Source organism: Diabrotica virgifera, chromosome 10 (assembly GCF_917563875.1).
Source record: "Diabrotica virgifera virgifera chromosome 10, PGI_DIABVI_V3a".
Taxonomy (NCBI): Eukaryota; Metazoa; Arthropoda; class Insecta; order Coleoptera; family Chrysomelidae; genus Diabrotica; species Diabrotica virgifera.
In genome coordinates, this window is record NC_065452.1 from 15,245,872 (window position 1) to 15,265,817 (window position 19,946).

General features: G+C 32.3%; 1 protein-coding gene across 1 annotated transcript in view; it reads right to left on the minus strand.

The window, feature by feature from the left end:
- Positions 1 to 15,959: 15,959 nt before the first annotated feature.
- LOC114336531 (membrane-associated tyrosine- and threonine-specific cdc2-inhibitory kinase-like) overlaps positions 15,960 to 19,946 on the minus strand; it is a 52,578-nt gene continuing 48,591 nt past the window's right edge. Inside the window, exons 5-6 of the mRNA XM_050641411.1 lie at positions 16,161 to 16,303; positions 15,960 to 16,097 (exon numbers count right to left, since the gene is read on the minus strand). Of these exons, the coding sequence (XP_050497368.1) occupies positions 15,960 to 16,097; positions 16,161 to 16,303 (281 nt within the window). The remainder of the gene's footprint in view (positions 16,098 to 16,160; positions 16,304 to 19,946) is intronic.

A 19,946-nucleotide genomic window follows, 5' to 3' on the forward strand; every position in this document is an offset into this window, starting at 1 on the left:
TACCTGTTCTTCTGACTCCGATCGTTCTTCTGAGGTATTTCATCTCTGCTGCCTGAATTCTATTCTGATGTCTTTTGTTTAAGATCCAGTTTTCTGCTCCGTATGTCACCGTAGGTCTATATATTGTTTTGTATATTGTCATCTTGATCTTGGTCTTTGTTCATATTTCTTTATTATTAAGGAATCCTCTATTAAGTGCTTGGAATAGTTTTCCTGTGTTTTCCATTCTTTTCTTAAGATCGTCCTCGATGTCTCCTTTGTTGTTGATTACTGTTCCCAAGTATTTGTATGAATTTATCTACTTATATTATTTTTGTTGATCTACCATTACTTCTATTTGTTCTTCTCTATGTTTACATTTAAGTTGTATTTGCTTGCTTCTATGTTCCATTTCTCGAAGTTATATTTAAGTTTTTCTACCGTTTCCGCAATTAGTAGTATGCCTTCTGCAAATATACACATCTCAGCTTTAATCATTTGCATTCTGTTCCAACCGATGTAGTATTTTTTGAAAGTTTTCTTAAATTCTTTCACTATCTTATTAGTCCAGGGTAATAAGGTTTTTCCCATGCCACTCGAGCAGCCAGGGAACTGAAACGTTTTTTCGACAGGTAATACCTATAGGAGCAAATTATAACTATTTCCTGCGTAGGATCTGGCGGCCATTTTTATTTATAAACAATTAAGTGTCAAAAAATGGCATTTTCCCTTTTTTTTCAAATCAATGGAAAACAGTGAAACTTATGGTTTTTTTAGTACAAATATCTTTGAGATTATGGAAAAAGCTTTAAAATGACGTATTACAAAGTTTGATATACTCATTAATTGTTAATATAATTGCGAAAAAAGGTCGGAATTGCAAAAAAATTAATTTCGCAATATCTATTGTAAAAATGAGTGTACAACTTTGAAATTTTTGTCATATAAGGATTCTTTGGTGCTTAATATGTGACAAAAATGTCAAAGCCATTCATTCAATTGTTTAAATTTTATTCAAATTGTTTATCCTAGAGAGCATTTTTTTGCAATAACATAAGTCCGAAAAAAATGAAGTTAGAACCGTTCCACAGAGGTCAAATGAAAGAGCATGAGCTATATTTTCAACTTGGTTTAAAAAAGCGGATAAAAAATGCATTTATTAGTAATAAATAATTATGCAAAAGTATCGTAAATCTTTCCTTATAAACTTTTTATTTTGTTATATAAGAAATTATATATATTTATTAGTACAATTTTTATCAATTATGATATAAATAACATTACTTGGTAGTTGTGCACTTAAAACAGGGTAAGAAAGTTAATTTTTTTGGAAAAAGTTATCCAAAAAGTTTATAAGGAACGATTTACGACACTTTTGCATAATTATTTATTACTAATAAATGTATGTTTTATTCACTTTTTTTAAACCCAGTTGAAAATATAGCTAATGCTCTTCCATTTGACCTCTGTGAAATGGTTCTAACGTCATTTTTTTCTTACTTATGTTATTGCAAAAAAAATGCTCTCTGAGATAAACAATTCGAATAAAATTTAAACAATTAAATGAATCGCTTTGAAATTTTTATCACATATTAAGCACCAAAAAAACCCTCATTTGACAAACATTTCAAACATGTACACTAATTTTTTACAACAGTTATTGCGAAAATATTTTTTTTTGCAATTCCGACCTTTTTTCGCAATTATATTAACCATAAATGAGTATATCAAACTTTGTAATATGTCATTTTAAAGCTTTTTCCATAACCTCAAAGATATTTGTACTAAAAAAATCATAAGTTTCACTGTTTTCCATTGATTTAAAAAAAAAGGGAAAAATGCCATTTTTTGACAGTTAATTGTTTATAAATAAAAATGGCCGCCAGATCCTAAGCAGGAAATAGTTACAATTTGTTCCTATAGGTATTACTTGTCGAAAAAACGCTTCAGTACCCTGGCTGCTCAAGTGTCACGAACAGGGTATATTTTTGTCTTATTACCCTGGCCTATATCTATTACATTATTTTTATGAATAGTAGGTACTGGGCTGAGACTTCACCTTTGTCTAACTCGTTGAGTTGTTTCAAATGGTTCTGACTGCACATTTAGCATTTTTAGTGTATTTGTTGTTTTCATGTTGCTCCTATCAGTCCTTCACTTACCTGTTTCTTCTTTAGGCTTTCCCATATATTTTTTCTTTGGATTGAGTCGAAAGCTTTTTCCATGTCTACAAAGCTCAGATATATTTCTCTATTTTTCTTTAAGGCTTTTTCTATTACTTGTTGCATGGTGAATATATGGTTTTGTATGTTATGTCCTTTCCTGAATCCACTTTGTACGTCCTCTAATTTATGTTCTATTTCTCTTTTGATTTTCCTTTCTATTATGGTTTCGTATACTTTTGCTGATACAAATAGTAGTGACATACCTCTATAGTTCTTACTTTCTTGTGTTTCATTTCTTGTGTATAGGTATAATTACTGCATTTGTCCACATTCTGGGTATTATTTTTGTCTTCCATATTAGGTTATATAGGTGCTACTTCATCGCTTTCTGGTGCTTTTCCAATCCTCATCTTTCTTATTGCTTCTTCCAGTTCTTCTTTTTCTATAGTTTCTTGATTTTTCGTGTTTCTCATGGATCCTCTATTGATGTGGCTTTCATTTTCCATTGTATTACCTTGCTTTCCATTCAGTATAAACTCGAATTGTTCCCTACATTATTATCTTATCGTTGTTTATTATTGTTCATTCCTTAATCATTATCTGTTTCAGTTTTGTTTCTCTGTTGCTTCTTGGGGATTTTAGTGTTCTATAAAATAATTTTACGTTTTCGGTGCTGTTTTCTTCCATTTTTTTACGAATTTTTCCCAACTTTTCTTTTCCTCTTTTTTAACTATCTCTTTAACTTTTGTTCTTTGTTTCTCATAATTTTCATATTCTTGTTGTGTTTTGTCTTGTATATATTCTTTCCATAATTTCTTCTTTTCTTTCATTTCTCTTTTCACTTCATCGTTTCAAAAATATGTTCGCTTCCCCCTGTTGTTATTTCTTGTAGTCCCACATATTGATTTAGCTGTTTTTATCATCGCAATTTTAAATCTTTTCCATTCTTCTTCTATCGTTTCTGTTGTTTCATGTTCATTCTCCATCTCTTTCTCTAGCTCCTCTGGGCATTTCATTTTCGTTGATTCTTCCCTTAGTTTATAAATTTTTATTATTTCTTTGTGTTTGCTGTTTATGTTCTCTTTCCTTTTTGTTTCTTTTCTTTTACTTTTAAATATGGTTTCTAATAGACAGTGATCACTGCCAATTTCATAATTCCTTTTCACCCTTACATCTCTTTCCGGTTCTTCTGTTTTTTGCACTATAGTATAGTCTATAATTGATTGTTCTCTTGATTTGACTTCTCTTGTGCTGTTGTGTATCCTTTTATGTTGGAAGTGTGTTCATAACCACCAGGTTATTGTCTAGACACAATTCGAGTAGTAATTTTCCATTTTTGGTTTATTTTTTCCTCCCCATAAGGTCCAATGACATTGTTCCATTTTTCTTCTTTCCCCACTCTACTGTTCATGTCTCCTGTAAAATCACAATTTTGTACCGGGTGTCCCAATAAGAATGGCTCTCGGCCATATCTCAGGAACCGTTTATAGTAGAGCTTTGAAATAAAAAATTTTATAACAAAAGTTGCCTCAGGAAAAGCCTGGAAATTATTTTCATAATTGTGGGTCCACCGCTAGAGGGCGTAATTGAATATCAAAAATAAAAAAATCTAAATTTTACAAAATTTTCCTAATGAAGGGGCACTGGAAATTCGATTATTGTATTCTTCATCAAATTCTGCGCATATTTGATTTAACAAGTTTAACTCTACCTTTGCAAATAAGTGGTGGGGGTGAGTGGGAACCTTGTTATGAAAAAATGGCTGTAAGTCCGGTTCTGCTAAATAAAATTTTGAAAACTGGGTCTTGTTGAAGACAGATCTTTTTCTTCAATGTAAGCGTGATAATTTTGAACCATCCTAATAAGTAATAAGCCAGATAAGAGGCGTTATTTAATTTTTTTCAGAAATCTAGTTTTTTTGGAAAATATTAAATACAAGTATGTATTTTTAATCATACTTTATAAAATTAGATTAAATTAGCAATAGAATAGCGAAAACCGCATGTCGATATCTTTTTTCTATCTCAAGATATCTCGAGAAACGTGTAAATTTAATACATAACTGTTACTATCACCGGTAAACTAAGTTAATGAAAAGTAGTGTGCTGTGGAAAAAAACCAAATAACATTTTCCAGATGTCAACGTATAAAAATATAATTAATTAAAACAACAATATAAAGAGAAACAATACTATTAAAATTAAATATAACACAGAACAAAAAAAAACTACTTAGTGACGACCTAAATATTCAAATTGTTGCCCATCATACACTACTCTAGAATACATTATCCAGAGAATACTAAACGCCATTCAAAGCATATCGAGAGCAGAAATTGCGACTGCTGTTCAATCTACTCTTGAAAGAGTAAATGTTTGCAACGAAAATGATGGGCAAAAATTTGAACGTTTATGTCATCACTAAATAGTTGTTTTTATTTCTTTGTAATAGGGCTTTTCAACGCTTCTCATTTGTTTCGAGCCTCTGTCATATGCCGTATAATCCGTGTATAATATTAATATACGAGATATGAACGAGGCTCGAAACAAATGAGAAGCGTTGAAAAGACCTAATATACGTTGACAGCTGGAAAATGTTTCCATAGCACACTACTTTTAATGAATTTCGTTTACCGGTGACAGTAACAGTTATGTTTTTAAATTTACACGTTTTGTAAGATATCTCGAGACAGAAAAAAGGTATTAACATGCGGTTTTCGCTATTCTGTTGCTAATTTTGTTTAATTTTGTAATATGGTATTAAAAATGCAGGTTTGCATTTAATATTTTCCAAGGAACACTAGATTTCTTAAAAAAATTAAATAACGCGTTCTAGCTGGCATATTACTCAGTAAGTTGGTTCGAAATCATAACTTTTACATTGAAGAAAAAGATCTGTCTTCAACAAGACCAAGTTTGCAAAATTTGATTAAGCAGAACCGGACTCACAGCCAGTTTTTCATAACAAGGTTCCCACTCACCCCCAGCTCTTATTTCCAAAGGTAGACCTAAACTTGTCAAATCAAATATACGTAGAATTTTATGAAGAATACGACGATTGGATTTCCAGTACCCCTTTATTAGGAAAATTTTGTAAAATTTAGATTTTTTAATTTTTGATATTCAATTACGCCCTCTAGCGGTGGTCCCACAATTATGAAAATAATTTCCAGGCTTTTCCTGAGGCAACTTTTGTTATAAAATTTTTTATTTAAAAGCTCTACCATAAACGGTTCCTGAGATATGGCCGAGAGCCATTCTTATTGGGACACCCGGTACAATCATTTATAACTTCTAGTAATTTATCCCAGAACTCATTCTTTTTGTTTTTTTAACACATTTTAATTATTAGTTCATACTTCCATTCGTTGAAAGTGTTCTTGCTTCTATTAAAATTCAGTTTTCAGTGACCTACCTTGGAGTGTGAAATAAAAAATAAAAGGAAAAAATAAACAAATTATTTATTTGTAATATATATAACAATAATATTTTTTAGGTATCATAAAATTCAGAAATACTTATAAACTAAAAACATTTACATTTCTAGAATGATTAACTTCAAAAATAGTTTTAACACATTTTGTATGATCTGTAATAGTAGTCGATGTAGGTACTTCATAATCTTAATCTTAAACATACGAAAGAAGAAATACATATTGAGAGAAAATGCTATGTCACTTGTACTTAAAGGTATGGAATGGAAAACTAATTTTTTATATGAATATGAAAAAAGAGATGTTGAAATGTCGTATTGAGTGCCATAACTATGAAATGAAGACTAAACACAAAAAGTCCTGCAATATCAGAAAATATAGAGGAAAGTCGCCAATTATGGAATACCATTTTGTTTTGGGGATATAAAATAATACCTTTATAGAAATGAAAACAATTTAATGTTATGACACATCATTCATACATTTTTATGTAGTAATTAAAAGCCTTCTATTAAATATCTTAATTAAAAAAAAATCGAACAAGAAAACAAAATCCCAAATGAGTAACCAAATATGGAATAGGTACCCATATATGGAATATAAGCATAAACCAACATATCAATAACAAAAATAGACATAAACATCTGAGATCAAATAAATTTAAAGAAGAAAATTGTGAAAAATGAAAGAAGTAGCTTAATTCACTTGCAGACATTACAGATTCATGTTTGAAACTATGGACCAGCACAATCATAATGAGCCCACTTACACTGAATCCACTATTCCATAATTAGGCACCAACGACTGTCCATATTTGGATTTGTACATTAGTTCAAACTAGTATCAACATTTTTTCAAGTCGTAATGTTTTAATTACAGAAGGTCATAAAATATGAAAATAAAGGTACTATTGATATACGCAATAACATAACAAGTCTGTATTCATGCATAATAACCAATAATACTCGTTGAATATATTTACCTTTGAAATTTTCTGCGAGACGATAAAACAAAACGCGCCTGTCAGACACGTATCGTTCGCGCATCTGACACAGAGGTGTAAATACGATAATAAAGAGAGCGACTGAAATAGAGGATGGTCTTGTAGTGCGCTTCCAACTTATATTTTCGGAGAAATCAAGGAATTCCATATTAGAGCACTATTTCATATTTGGTTACTTTCCTCTATCAAATTATCTGAACATTTCTATCAGTGGAAAAATTAATATTTGATATTGTTCTGAAACGTTTTGTGTTATTTTAATATTGTTTACTATCTTTAATGTAAATTAACAATTTAAGATAGTAAATAAAATTAAAATAATTTATATATTGCACATCCATGAGTTATAGGAGTGATTACCTACTTCCTAAATTGCACATTTTTAAAGATAAATTTATCATTGATATGTAATTCAATATACTTATAAATTTCAAGTATCGAAGTATTTTTACCTCTAAGATACGACAAATAACAAAAGTCTAATTCTTATACAAAATAAATAAAATATTAAAAATCTTTTTCTTTTTTCGAAATTTGCTTTTCCCATTGAATCAGTAAGCACGAAAACCATAAAAGTCATTGTGTTTAAAATACCTGCCTTCATTTATGAGCGAAAAAATCCATACAATCTACTGAACTGTGAGCATTGCATAGCAGAGCACTATTTACTAATGAGAGGAAAAATCTAGAACTTAGATGGACTTATCCAAAACGACAATGATACAATACCTTGTCTCACCATTTACAGGTTACGTTAGTGTTGCCCAAATGCAAGACCAAGACGAGACTTAAGAATCTTGGTCTTGGTCTTGCGGCAGTACACCTGGTCTTGGCCTTGATCTTGGTATTGCGCTCCAGGTCTTGGTCTTGCAGCAAGAATCTTGCAAGTCTCGCAGTTGCCCATTAGCCTATTACATATCTTAGAACAACGTAACAGAGTAGGTCAATTTTAAGCTTTAATATCACAGCCATAGTAAAGACTAGCCAAATTAATAAATATTAAGCAACTGACACCGGGTGGGATTTGAACCTACGATCTAAGCGATCCGTGTCTATGTTCCAACTAACAAAGTTTATTAGGAACTTACGTATTTTTTCGAGTATTTGCCATTGACAATGTGTGATTTGAAAAGCATTCAATTCGGTGACAGATGTGCACAATATGAAGGGTCAGAGGGGGAAAAGGATGAATGTCAATTTTTGGTCATTTTGAGATTTTTGTGCAATCTGTTTGTGAGCTTAGAAAGAGTACTATCAACCTGTGAATGGACAAGGGGAAAGAAATATAATAATCGTATTAAAATCACGTCACAAGATTGGACGCAAGGGGTAAAGACAATGAATATGTAACTTTGTTTCTCATTTTACCGAAAATGCTTGCAGATAGACATTCATCGTTCTTTCCCCTGGCCCTTCATATGTTAATGCCAGTTCTCATTTTGGTACCGAATACCAAACAGAGAATTATATACTTCTCCAAGAAATTAAGGCACCTCCTTAAAAATGGGACATTTTTGATATCTCGAATTTCCTAAACCTGTTGTCTGATTTAAGTGATTTTTTAATATTAGATATATAGCCTTATTCGGTAACAATATCGCTGTAATAATATTGTTGCTAGAAGTTAAATTGTCGTTGTATAGGTACCGGATTCCTTATCGGTACTAATGAGTGTACCAAACAAACTGTGTTTTTTTCTCAAAGTTAGCATCATCCTGTGGAATATTCTAGCATTTATAAAATACTGAAATTAAAACCAACTACAGTCTGATATTTTTTTAACATTTAGTTTTTTCATTCCTTATGTTGGATAACAGTAAAGTTAGGTATTTTAACAACTAGCCATGTTTGTTTTTCATCAATACAGGGTGTTTTTAAATAAGTATGGCAAATTTTAAGGGGTAATTCTAAACAAACGGGTCATGTTACCCGTATGCGCGCCAATTGTGAATATTAAATTCTTAATTGTATGTCAAAAATGCGTAACAACTACCTCTTAAAACCCACCAAATTTCATTTGCATATCTCAACCGGTTTTAGAGCAATAAATAAATAGTCAGTTTGTAAGATAAATTTTAACACCCCCTATTTTGGAAACGAAGCATTTGTGAACATACATTTATAAAGCAAACTGTCAAATTATTTTTCGTGCAGAATTACCCCTTAAAGTTTGCCATACTTATTTAGAAACACCCTGTATTGATGAAAAACATGGCTAGTTAAAAAAGTACCTAACTTTTTATTATCCAACATAAGCGAATGAATCAAAAAACAAAATGTTAAGAAAATATGAGCCTAGAGTTGGGTTTTAATTTCAATATTTTATATATGCTAGAATATTCCACAGGGTGATGCGAACTTTGAGAAAAAAATACAGTTTGATTGGTACACCCGGTATACAATGACAATTTACCTGTCTAAAACAATACCTAAAACAATTTACCTGTTTTAGAAACAATATTATTACAGCGATATTTATACAGAATAAGGCTATATTATTATCAAACATCAAAATCAAATAAATAAAAAATCAAATTATCAACCACTTAAATCGGACAGCAAGTTTAGGAAATTCAAGACACCAAAACTGACCCGTTTTTAAGGTGGTGCGTTAATTTCTTGGAGTAGAGTGTATATCAAAGAGTAACAAAAGAACAGTGGATTGATAAAACAAATGACCAATTTAATTTAACTACCTACAGAAAAAACTGCTATAAATGTCCTTTTTTTTTCATGTATTTCACTGTAAATATTTCTTTATTGAATGTCTCGTAGACAGTATATTGTTACTAAATATTTGGGCATTTGGTTACACGGTATAGCCGGCACGGCATTATCTGTTATTAATCTGTCTCGTTATCGTAATCACACTCAGCAGAAAAAATATACATAATAGTCTTATTATTCTATATATCCATATGATTTTTGTGGTGTTTAAATTCCTAGAAAACTAATTAAGGAAAAAAATGAGCTACTTATTAGGTATGGTATGTTTAACAGTAAATGGTTGAGTTCAATTAGTTACCACTATAAACATCCTGGATTAACCGATAATAGTATAAAAGGCCCGGTTTCAGGTAAAATTTATTTCAGGCTTTATTATGGGAGTACCGTCTAGTCAGTGTTAATTGCAAAAGACCAACTCTGTCTACCTTGGTGGCTTATCGCTCCGGGTGGGTCTTAACAATGGGCCAGGTCAGATAAATTTAATAATATTTAAAACCGCACTAATTGAACTCAACCATTTACTGTTGAACAAACCATAGGTATATTTTTTATCTGCTAAGGCCTAAGGTGACATATTTTTAAAAAGTTTCGATACATTAATTTATGAATAGAGTGGCTATTCTCAAAACCTGAACAATTAAAAAGCGAAGAATGTATGTTTGTTTATGGTATTGTTCGTAAGGCGCATAAGTCCAATTTTACAAATTTTTTTGCTTCTCATAGAGTACCTAAGAATATACCCGAACTAATATACTTCATAAAACGACCCTCAGTTCTAATTGCAAGACGCAAGATTCTTGCAGGCTTAGTCTTGTTCTTGCTCAAATCTTGCACGGTAAGTCTTGATCTTGGTCTTGCTCAAATTAGGCAGTCTTGGTCTTGGTCTTGCGAAAACGCAAGAACAAGACCAAGACTGCAAGACCAAGACTGATTTTTGGCAACACTAGGTTACGTTCAGTTAGTCGTATGACAAAATATGATAATGCGATTCTACACTTGAGAGCAAAAAAAAACGACTCGCTCGATGAATTTTAGTTTATGATTAGTAATTTCATGTTGTGTTCTTTGAATTAAAACAACTAATGCAAAACAATATTGACTATTATAGAGCTTCCAAAAAATAATTTTTGGCATGTTGGCAACAAGAAATTGGCAACGTGTTGTAAAATTTGCCTAGTTCTGTATGGCATAGGAAATGCAGCAAACATTGTAAAGGGCATGTTCTACGCAGTTTTGACCTCTATGAATTTACCGGTGGTCGTCTCAGTCGCTTTTTAAACGTTGACCTGTGTGCTGTAGAGACCTGACACCTGTAGCTACAGTCAGTACTACTGACCAGATTTGGGTCAGCGACGTGTAATGACAGAGAGGGATGATTTATTGTTCTGAGTGCCTCGTGGAATCGGCATGTGACAGAAGTTGAGCTTCAATAATGCCTCGAGGGATGTTCTAGGTATCACCGTCACTCAGTGGGTAGTCAGGAGAAGGCTTAAGGCTGCCACTTAGATTCCCAGACGAGCTAACACACGGCCCAATTTGACCGCACGTCAGAAACAAGCTCGACTTCAGTTTGCCCGAGGATACGTCAATTGGGACCTTGGCCAATTATGCAGAGCTTTATTCTCTGATGAATCGAATGTGCTTGTAAAGCAATCCCAGAAGACGATAAGACGATACGCCTATCGGAGGTGCGAAGAACGATTTGCCCAGTTCTGCAATGTCGAAACAGTGAGCTATGCAGGTGGTTTGTGTAATTATGAGGCACTTTATCTTCAGAAGCAAAACAGAGCTTATGTTCGTGCTCGCTGGTGGTCGCGGAGGTGGTTTGACAGTGGATTGTAACATTACGGATATTCTCCAAGACAATGTTGTTCTCTACACCGGCTACATGGGCGACGACTCGATGCCAAAGCGTGATAACGCTCGATGGCACACACCACACACCGCGGATTACGAAAGATTACTTGACCAACACCTATAAACAACAATGGGCTGACCTTTATTAAGTCCGGATATAAATCCCATCGAGCACTTACGGGATAAGCTGAAACGCAGAGTTCGGGTCCGTAATATAACACCAGTGACAGTGGCGGAGCTAAAAACTGCATTAGATGAAGAGTGGGAAACGATTCTTCAGAAGTAAGTAAGAAATTTAATAAGGTCGCATGGAAAGTCTAATACAACGCAGAGGAAGAAATACTCAGCATTAATTTTGATTTTCTCAGATATTTTATGTTAATTTACTTTTATATTCATTAAATAATGACTGACATTCATAACATGTTTTCTCACATACAATATTAAGTTATCTTTCTTATGTTCTTTAGTTACTAATTTATAAATATTTGTGTCATTGCAATAAAAATTACTTATGTTCAAAATATTTTAGTTGTAAATTTATATTGTGTGTGGATAGACACTTGCCAAACAACGTAATCAAAAACTATAACTTATTTTACTTTTGAGTCGATTTTTTTCGAAATATGCAGGTATGACTCTGTTAAAAAGTTTTCCAATTGTGAATTGGCTATGATAGAATTATTATTGGATGGAGAAAATGAAACGAATAAAGGTAGTAGGCAGAGGCGTAACAGAGGCCCCCGCAGCATAAAGCTTGCGGGGGCTACAATATGTCAGGGGCTTGTCGTCTAATATATGTAAAAATGTGTTATTATTATATTACTTTACTCATACATACGCAACGTTTTTTAAGCAGTGCAGTATTGAAAATGAAGTTGCCCATCCGATATATATGTATCACTATCAACAGTGCATGAATAAGTACACTAATAGCCCAGTAAATGACCGATTTGGAGTGTAATTATCAGCGTAACGACGCACGTATTTGCTTGACAATTTGGATTTAGGTTCTACTACTCTTCACTTCAAAGATGGACTTGTGCCGTTGGTTGCTTTTACTTGGGGATCAAAATCACCCCTTCCTGGGGGGTGAAAAACATACGTTTTAAATAATTCCGGAAATGGATAAATTAACTAATAGTTATAAGAAACTTTTGTTTCTTTATCTAAGTGAATACTTTTCAAGTTATTTGCGAGTAAAAATATTTATTTTTCAACAAAAAAATCACGTTTTTGGGCGGTGTTTCGCAAATAACTAAAAAAATAAGTAGGTATTTTATCGAATTAAATATTATCAAAAAACTATTTTTATCAAAAATGTAGCTTAAAAAAAAACAAAAAAAAATGGTGTACTCATAAAATCTATCGACACAGTAAAAGCATCATGAAAAGTTGTTATTATTCGTCAAATTCCAAATCGAATATTTTAACGTGAAATAACCAAAAAATGAAGCACTTTTCATGGAAAACTTGTTCAAACTTTTTTGAATGTTTAAAAGAAAGCTTTATTTTTATTTTAGTTTTTATAAAAGTTTCTAGCATCAAAACTAAGCGAGTTACACTCAAAATTAAGTTGGCCTCTTTTTTTGGTAAAAAAAATCGTGAAAGTCTCTCCCTATTCAGCACCCCAAATAAAATTAATCGTTAGCGCTTTACGTTTGACCGGTTCGAAGTTCTTATTTTTTTAAATATTTGGTTGTATGGTAAAAAAAAATTTAATTTTTTTGTTATTTACAAAGAGTAAAGAAATGTAGGTTTTGCTTTTATAAATAGTTTGGTTTTATTTTGTTTTTCTGTAAGACAAAAATTGGTTAAGACATGGCTGTTCAAAATTTGCATACACTCGTGATTAGTGACTCGTTCGAGCCCTTTCATCTAGATCTAGAACCCTTTCAAAAATAAGAACTTTGAACCGGTGAAAACTTACAGGTCATATAAAAAATTAAGAAATTTGTAAAGCGGTAATAATTAGTTTCATTTGGGGTGCTAAATAGGGGAGATTTTCACAATTTTTTTTATCAACTGTATTTTGAGTGTAACTCGCTTAGTTTTGATGCTAGAAACTTTTATAAAAAATAAAAATGAAGCTTTTTTTAAAGAAAAAAGGTTTAATGAGTTTTCCCCGAAAAGTGTTTCATTTTTCAAGTCACACTGTGCTCAATTCACAAAAAAAGGTGACAAAAGGTTATGCCATCATTACAGCTACTACACTGGCGAAGCGTCCATGTAATCACTGTTACCATTGGTAACAGTTAAAAATCTTGCAAATTAATATTTTATGACTATTATAAAATAATTCCATTTATATTAGGTCTGGATCCCGCGTAATAAAAAAAGTTGATTAATAGCAAGCTGAAAATTTGTTAATAGCTTAACGGTGTCTAGTCGGACAAACTTTGATATATGGGAACACTGGAACAAGGGAAGTTTTAATAGTGGAACAGGTTAAAATTTGGAACGTCAGACTACGAAAACGTCAGATGTATTTTGTCGGACAGAACTTCAAATTGATTTGTTGCCCTTTCATTAAACTCTCATGCAAAAATCAGATTGCTATTTATCACCAACGTAATTCCTGTTATTTGACATGTTCTACGTGTCGGACTAATTACAATGCCTAGTTGGTGATAAATAGCAGTCTGATTTTTGCATGAGAGTTTAATGAAAGGGTAACAAATCAATTGGAAGTTCTGTTCGACAAAATACATCTGACGTTTTCGTAGTCTGACGTTCCAAATTTTTAACCCGTTCCACAATTAAAACTTCCCCTGTTCCAGTGTTCTCATATATCAAAGTTTGTCCGACTAGACGCCCTTAAGATATTAACAAATTTTCAGCTTGCTATTAATCAACTTTTTTTGTACGCGGGATCCAGATAACTTTTTACCAACAGAAATATTTATTAATAGTACCTAATTCAGTAAATAGCCAACTAGACTTACGAAAATATTGGCGAGATTATGTGAATCCGTTGCACGTTATTAGAATATGCTGTTACCACATTTGAGTATGGTAACGCAGGAGAATACTCGCTGTCGCTCGGGACTAGCTCGTTTCTGAAAATTTTGAAGGAGCAACGACTCTAGGGACGGTGCTTTGGCACGTTGTGTATATCAGTATTGTAACCATATTTTGGTTTGGTAACGTAAGTTTAGTACCTATTACAGATTACAGTGCGCGTGCATTTAAACATGGAAGAGTGTTGCTGCGTATTGTGTAATCGATCAACTACTTGAACAGTCATTCTCCTTGTATATTTTTTTTATATATAATTTTGAGGAAAAAAATGGGATTATTGAAAATGGAAGACTTAAAATATAAACAATAGTTTTCAAAATATGTTCTTTTACCTACTTGTTCATTTTTTTATGTTAATTTTATGGCAGAATAATCTGTTTAGTTTGTTTGTAGAAGTAATTTGGGAATAGTGATTTGTATAATTTTATCCCACAGGATTAAAAACAAAAACTTGTAAGTATTTGGGAGGTTCAAAATAATTTTTTTAAAAAAGATTTTTTTACATCTGATTTTGGTAACACTTTCGAAAAAGTCACGCGTCGCCACTGAGCTACTATAATAGCGCTACTAAATGTTGCATATAAAATACATACTTGCATTACATATAAAAGGTAAGATATCTTAAAACATAGATAACGACATAGGAGCATATCAATGTGGATTAAGACAGAGTAAAACGAAAAGAAATATACAAGGCACTATGTGAACAGGAAATTAGTGAAAATTTATTAAGAATGACAAAAGTGACACCCAGAAAAACAGAGAATAGGTTTAAATAAATAAAAAAAGAAACAGATAAGTTTGAAGTCAATGAGGGGGTGCGACAAGGGGGCTACCTGTCATCAAAGTTGTTCAGTATTCTCCTTGAAATTGTCGTTAAAGAAGCCGGAATCAATAGAATAAGACTTGTATATCAACAAAAACACAAATGCCTAGCATTCGCTGATGATAATATCATCAGCGTATACATGCAAATCCAGACATTTGACGTATAAGTTGTTTTGAGTAAAATGGAAAAAACCTACCAAAATCGTAATTTGACACCAATTAACATCGCGTTTTAACCAATATTTTCTATCTTTGAAAGAGATATTTACTACTGAATAACACATAAATTAGACTTATTAGTAAAAAGATATTTTGATTTAAAAATTAGACATGTCTTGTTTTGCACGTGAGACTTGAATATGTCTGCTTATGCACTTAAATGAACCTCAACTGATTTTGTATTTCTTATAATATTGATAGCCTCGTGTGTAATATGTACTAACAAAAAACGGCCGTAATAAAATAAAAACAAATTTTAAAAATAATGCTTTTAATGAATGTTTTTAAAATTAATTTTAATTAGCCAAACGAAATTATCAATTTAATATCAAACACCGCAAACATGACGTCACGTGACTAAGAAGTCGCATCCGGATTGGTTTAAATGCAAATGTCTGCTTTTGCACGTAACGAGTGTACTTACACAAATGTCTGGTTTTGCATCGAAGGCTAAGTTTAAACTATCAATAAAACCATTCAAATGTCTGTTAATGGACTTAAGAGTCAGAAAATCGGATTCGTAGCAATTTTTTACTATGGAATCAAAAATTTTCAAAAATTACTCATTTTTTGAAAAAATGTCAAATGTCTGGTTTTGCATTTATACTCTTCAATATTATGATATAGTACTGATTGTTAGAAATGAACAAGAATTAAAAGCTAAATTAAAATACTAACAATACTGGAAGCGAAAGCGAGAATAAACGGGATACACATTACTTCCCGATTATTTCAATGTCCTTGAACAATGAGGTAAGTTTAAAAGTTGTGATGCGTCACGTTGTGGATTACTGGCAGTATCATCTTGTGCCCATCGTTCTGCAGAAACAAAAAACTTTTCCTCAAGATCCGCTAAATTCTCCGTCTATAAAATATTTGTAAAAATATTAAAATAAATACAGATAGTTCAAACTTGGTATAAACTTACAGTGTAAACGGTTCTTAAGTTTTTATTCCATCTTTCGATGGCGTCTTTCAGTTCATCAAACTCTAGAACTTCTGCTGCTGTTGGTGGCAACAAATAGTCAACGGCTATCATTCGTTTGATGACCGTTTGAAATGAAGCAGCATCTAAAAAGTAAAGGCAAATTCGTTAATATACAGGGTGTCCCGAAAAGTTTGGTCATAAATCATACCACACATTCTGGGGTCAAAAATAGTTCGATTGAACCTAACTTACCTTAGTACAAATGTGCTCATAAAAAAAGTTACAGCCGTTTGAAGTTACAAAATGAAAATCGATTTTCTTCAATATGTATATCGAAAACTATTAGAGATTTTTTACTTAAAATGGACATGTGTCACTCTTATGGCAGGAAAATCTTAAAACAAAATTATAATGAAATTTGTCCACCCCATAAAAATTCTATGGGGGCTTTGTTCCTTTAAACCCCCCAAATGTTCGTGTACGTTCCAATTAAAACATTATTGTGGTACCATTAGTTAAACAAAACGTTTCTAAAACTTTTTTTACCTCTTAATATTTTTTCGATAAGCCAGTTTTTATCGAGATGCGGCTTCTTTTTTAACATATTTACATAAAAATTTGTTAGGGGTTTTGTTCCTTTAAACCCCTCAAATAAAGTCTATTTTACTTCAAATCAGGCCCGAGGCACTACACAATTTTCGGGCCCCTAAATATGATTTAATAATAAAAATAATAACTTTTTTAAATGAATTAATTTTTTAACAGAAATATAGTTGCACCAGAAATTTAAATTTTTATTAACAATAACTAATATTTATATTTAAACAATTAAACATTGTTTAAATTGTAGATATGTCATTTCCTTTTGTAAATAATTTGGTTGATGAACCATAAAAGGATAGATCGTTCTTGGACAAAAATTTAATGGTTGCTATTATTGAGGAACGTTTCTCCAATGTTTATTTTCTTCTAAATACCTTTTTTCTACTTATTAATAACACATTCACTAGTTTTATCAATACAGTGATGAGCACGCTAATAACCTGCAAAATAACGCAAACGATGGAAAACATAATTAACTTGTGAGATAGAAAGAGATGAAACTTGTAGAGGTGGAAATTATCGATATAAACGAATAAATTAACATAACATTACATTACATAGTTTCCCACCTTTAGACATCTGTGACAGGAGTATTTTATAAAATTCTTCTGTCACAGTGACAGTTTTCATACTCATCTGATACGTCTAAAAGTGGGAAACTATGTCTTCTTCTTCACGTGCCATCTCCGCGACGGATGTTGGCAATCATCATGGCTATTCTGATCTTAGATGCTGCTGCTCTGAATAGTTCGGTTGATGTGCATCCGTACCATTCCCTCAAGTTACGCAACCACGAGATTCGTCTCCTTCCTGCACTTCTCTTGCCCTGGATTTTCCCCTGTATAATCAACTGAAGTATGTTGTATCTCTCATTACGCATAACATGCCCCAGCAGCTTTCGTGTCTTGATGGTTTCCAATATTTCCAAGTTTTCCAGGGGAAACTATGTAATGTAATATTAATTTATACGATTATATCTATAATTTCCACTTCTAGCAGTTTCACCTCTTTTTACTTCACAATGTATTATGTTTCCCATCTTTTGCGTTATTTTGCCGGTTATTAGCACGCTCATCACTGTATATTGATTCGGTCGTTTATTTATAAAATATTGTTGTAATTCCAGATTTAAATGTTTTAGCCAATCACCAATATACCTATTATATCGCTAGGAAAAGAGTTAATGCCATTGTCGTTTTCTATAGATGACGGAGATGTGCATGCGACAGGTGAAGTCGCTTGAAAATCAACAGTGGAGTCATCATTTATCATTTCCTGTTCGTAAAATAAAAGAATTTGGAAAATTTATTTTGTTATTGCAATGAAAACATTTTTTTGGTGATCTTTCCGGGCGGGCCCCATTAAAACACGGGCCCGAGGCAGATGCCTCACGGGCCTATTGGTAAAATAGGCACTGCCCCCAAATGTTTGTGTACGTTCCAATTAAACTATTATTGTGGTACGATTAGTTATTAACACAGTGTTTTTAAAACTTTTTTGCCTCTTAGTATTTTTTTGATAAGTCACCTTTTATCTAGATGTGGCGTTTTTTTTCAAAATATACCTAAAAATGTAACTTATAAATAAATTTTTAGATCTCTTAATCCTACTTAACCATATACAAAGATGTGCTGGCTTCGAAAAATATTCAAAATATCTCGATAAACACTGGCTTATCGAAAAAGTACTAAGAGGCAAAAAGTTTTAAAAACATTGTGTTTAACTAATGGGGCCACAACAATAATTTAATTGGAACGTACACAAAAGTTTGGAGGGTTTAAGGGAACAAAACTCCCATAAGATTTTTATGGGGTGCACAAATTTCACTTTATTTTTTTTTAAGATGTTGCTGACATAAGAATATCACGTGTCCATTTTCAATAAAAAATCTCTAAGAGTTTTCGATATATGAAAAATAATCGATTTTTATTTTGTAAATTCGACGGGCTGTAACTTTTTTTGTGTGCACTATTGTACATAGGTAAGTGAGGTTCAATCAACCTATTTTGACCCCAGAATCTGTGGTATAATTTATGACCAATCTTTTCGGGACACCCTGTATAGGGTATCCCAAAAGTAGCGTGACGGCCGAATATTTAGCGAAATGAACATCCGATCGAAAAACTGAAAAATACGAGTTCAATATTTTTCAAAAATCTATCGAATGATACCAGACACACATTGGGGGTAACTTTAAAATCTTAAATAGGAACCCACATTTATTATAGCAGATTCGGATTGCTTACGCAAAAATAAAACCGTTTCTTTACTTAGTGTGTCAAGATAAATCGTTTTTTACTATTATAGCGCCATCTACCCGCAATTCGAAAAAATGTCTCGAAAAAGTTGCTTATTTTTACGCAAGGAATCCAATCTGAAATAAAAAATGGGGATTACTATTTAAGATTTTAAAGTTACCCCCCGCTCCAGGAGGTGGAGTCGGAGGCCGTGTCTGGTATGATTCGAAAGATTTTTGAAAAATTTTGAATACGTATTTTTCAATTTTTCGATCGGATATCGGAAATATTCGATCATCCCGCTACTTTTGGAACATCCTGTATAAGTATATAGCGATGTGTCTCCGTGATCCATCTACGTGGTCTTCGTGCCCTATCCATAAAAAAGAAGACAAAACCAAGTGCTCTAATCATGAGGCATATCCTTACTTAATACGTCATACAAAATCTTATCCAATATCCTAAAGTAGACTAACACATTGTGAAGAAAAATTCATAGGGGAATACCAAGCCGGATTCAGAAAAAAATAGATCAACCATAGATCAGTTTTTTACTTTAAGGTAGCTACTTGAAAAATGCTGGAAATTCAATAGAACTAACCATAATCTCTTCATAGATCTCGAATAAGCACATGACAGCATTAAAAGGAATCAGATGTCGAATGCAATGGCAGAACTTTCAGTTCCAAAAAACTTATCCAGCTCGTTAAAATACACACACCGGCACCGGCAAAATTAAAGGAACACCATAAAATGGGACATGTTTGATGTCTCGAATCTCCTAATCCAGTTTATTGAGTGATTTTTTTGGTATGTTGTAGCCTTATTATTTAAGAATATCAGTGTAATAATATTGTTGCTAGACAGGTAAATGTCATTTTTAAAGTTCGGAACGCCCTGTGGAATATTCTAGCCTATATAAAATATTAAAAATAAAACACTATTG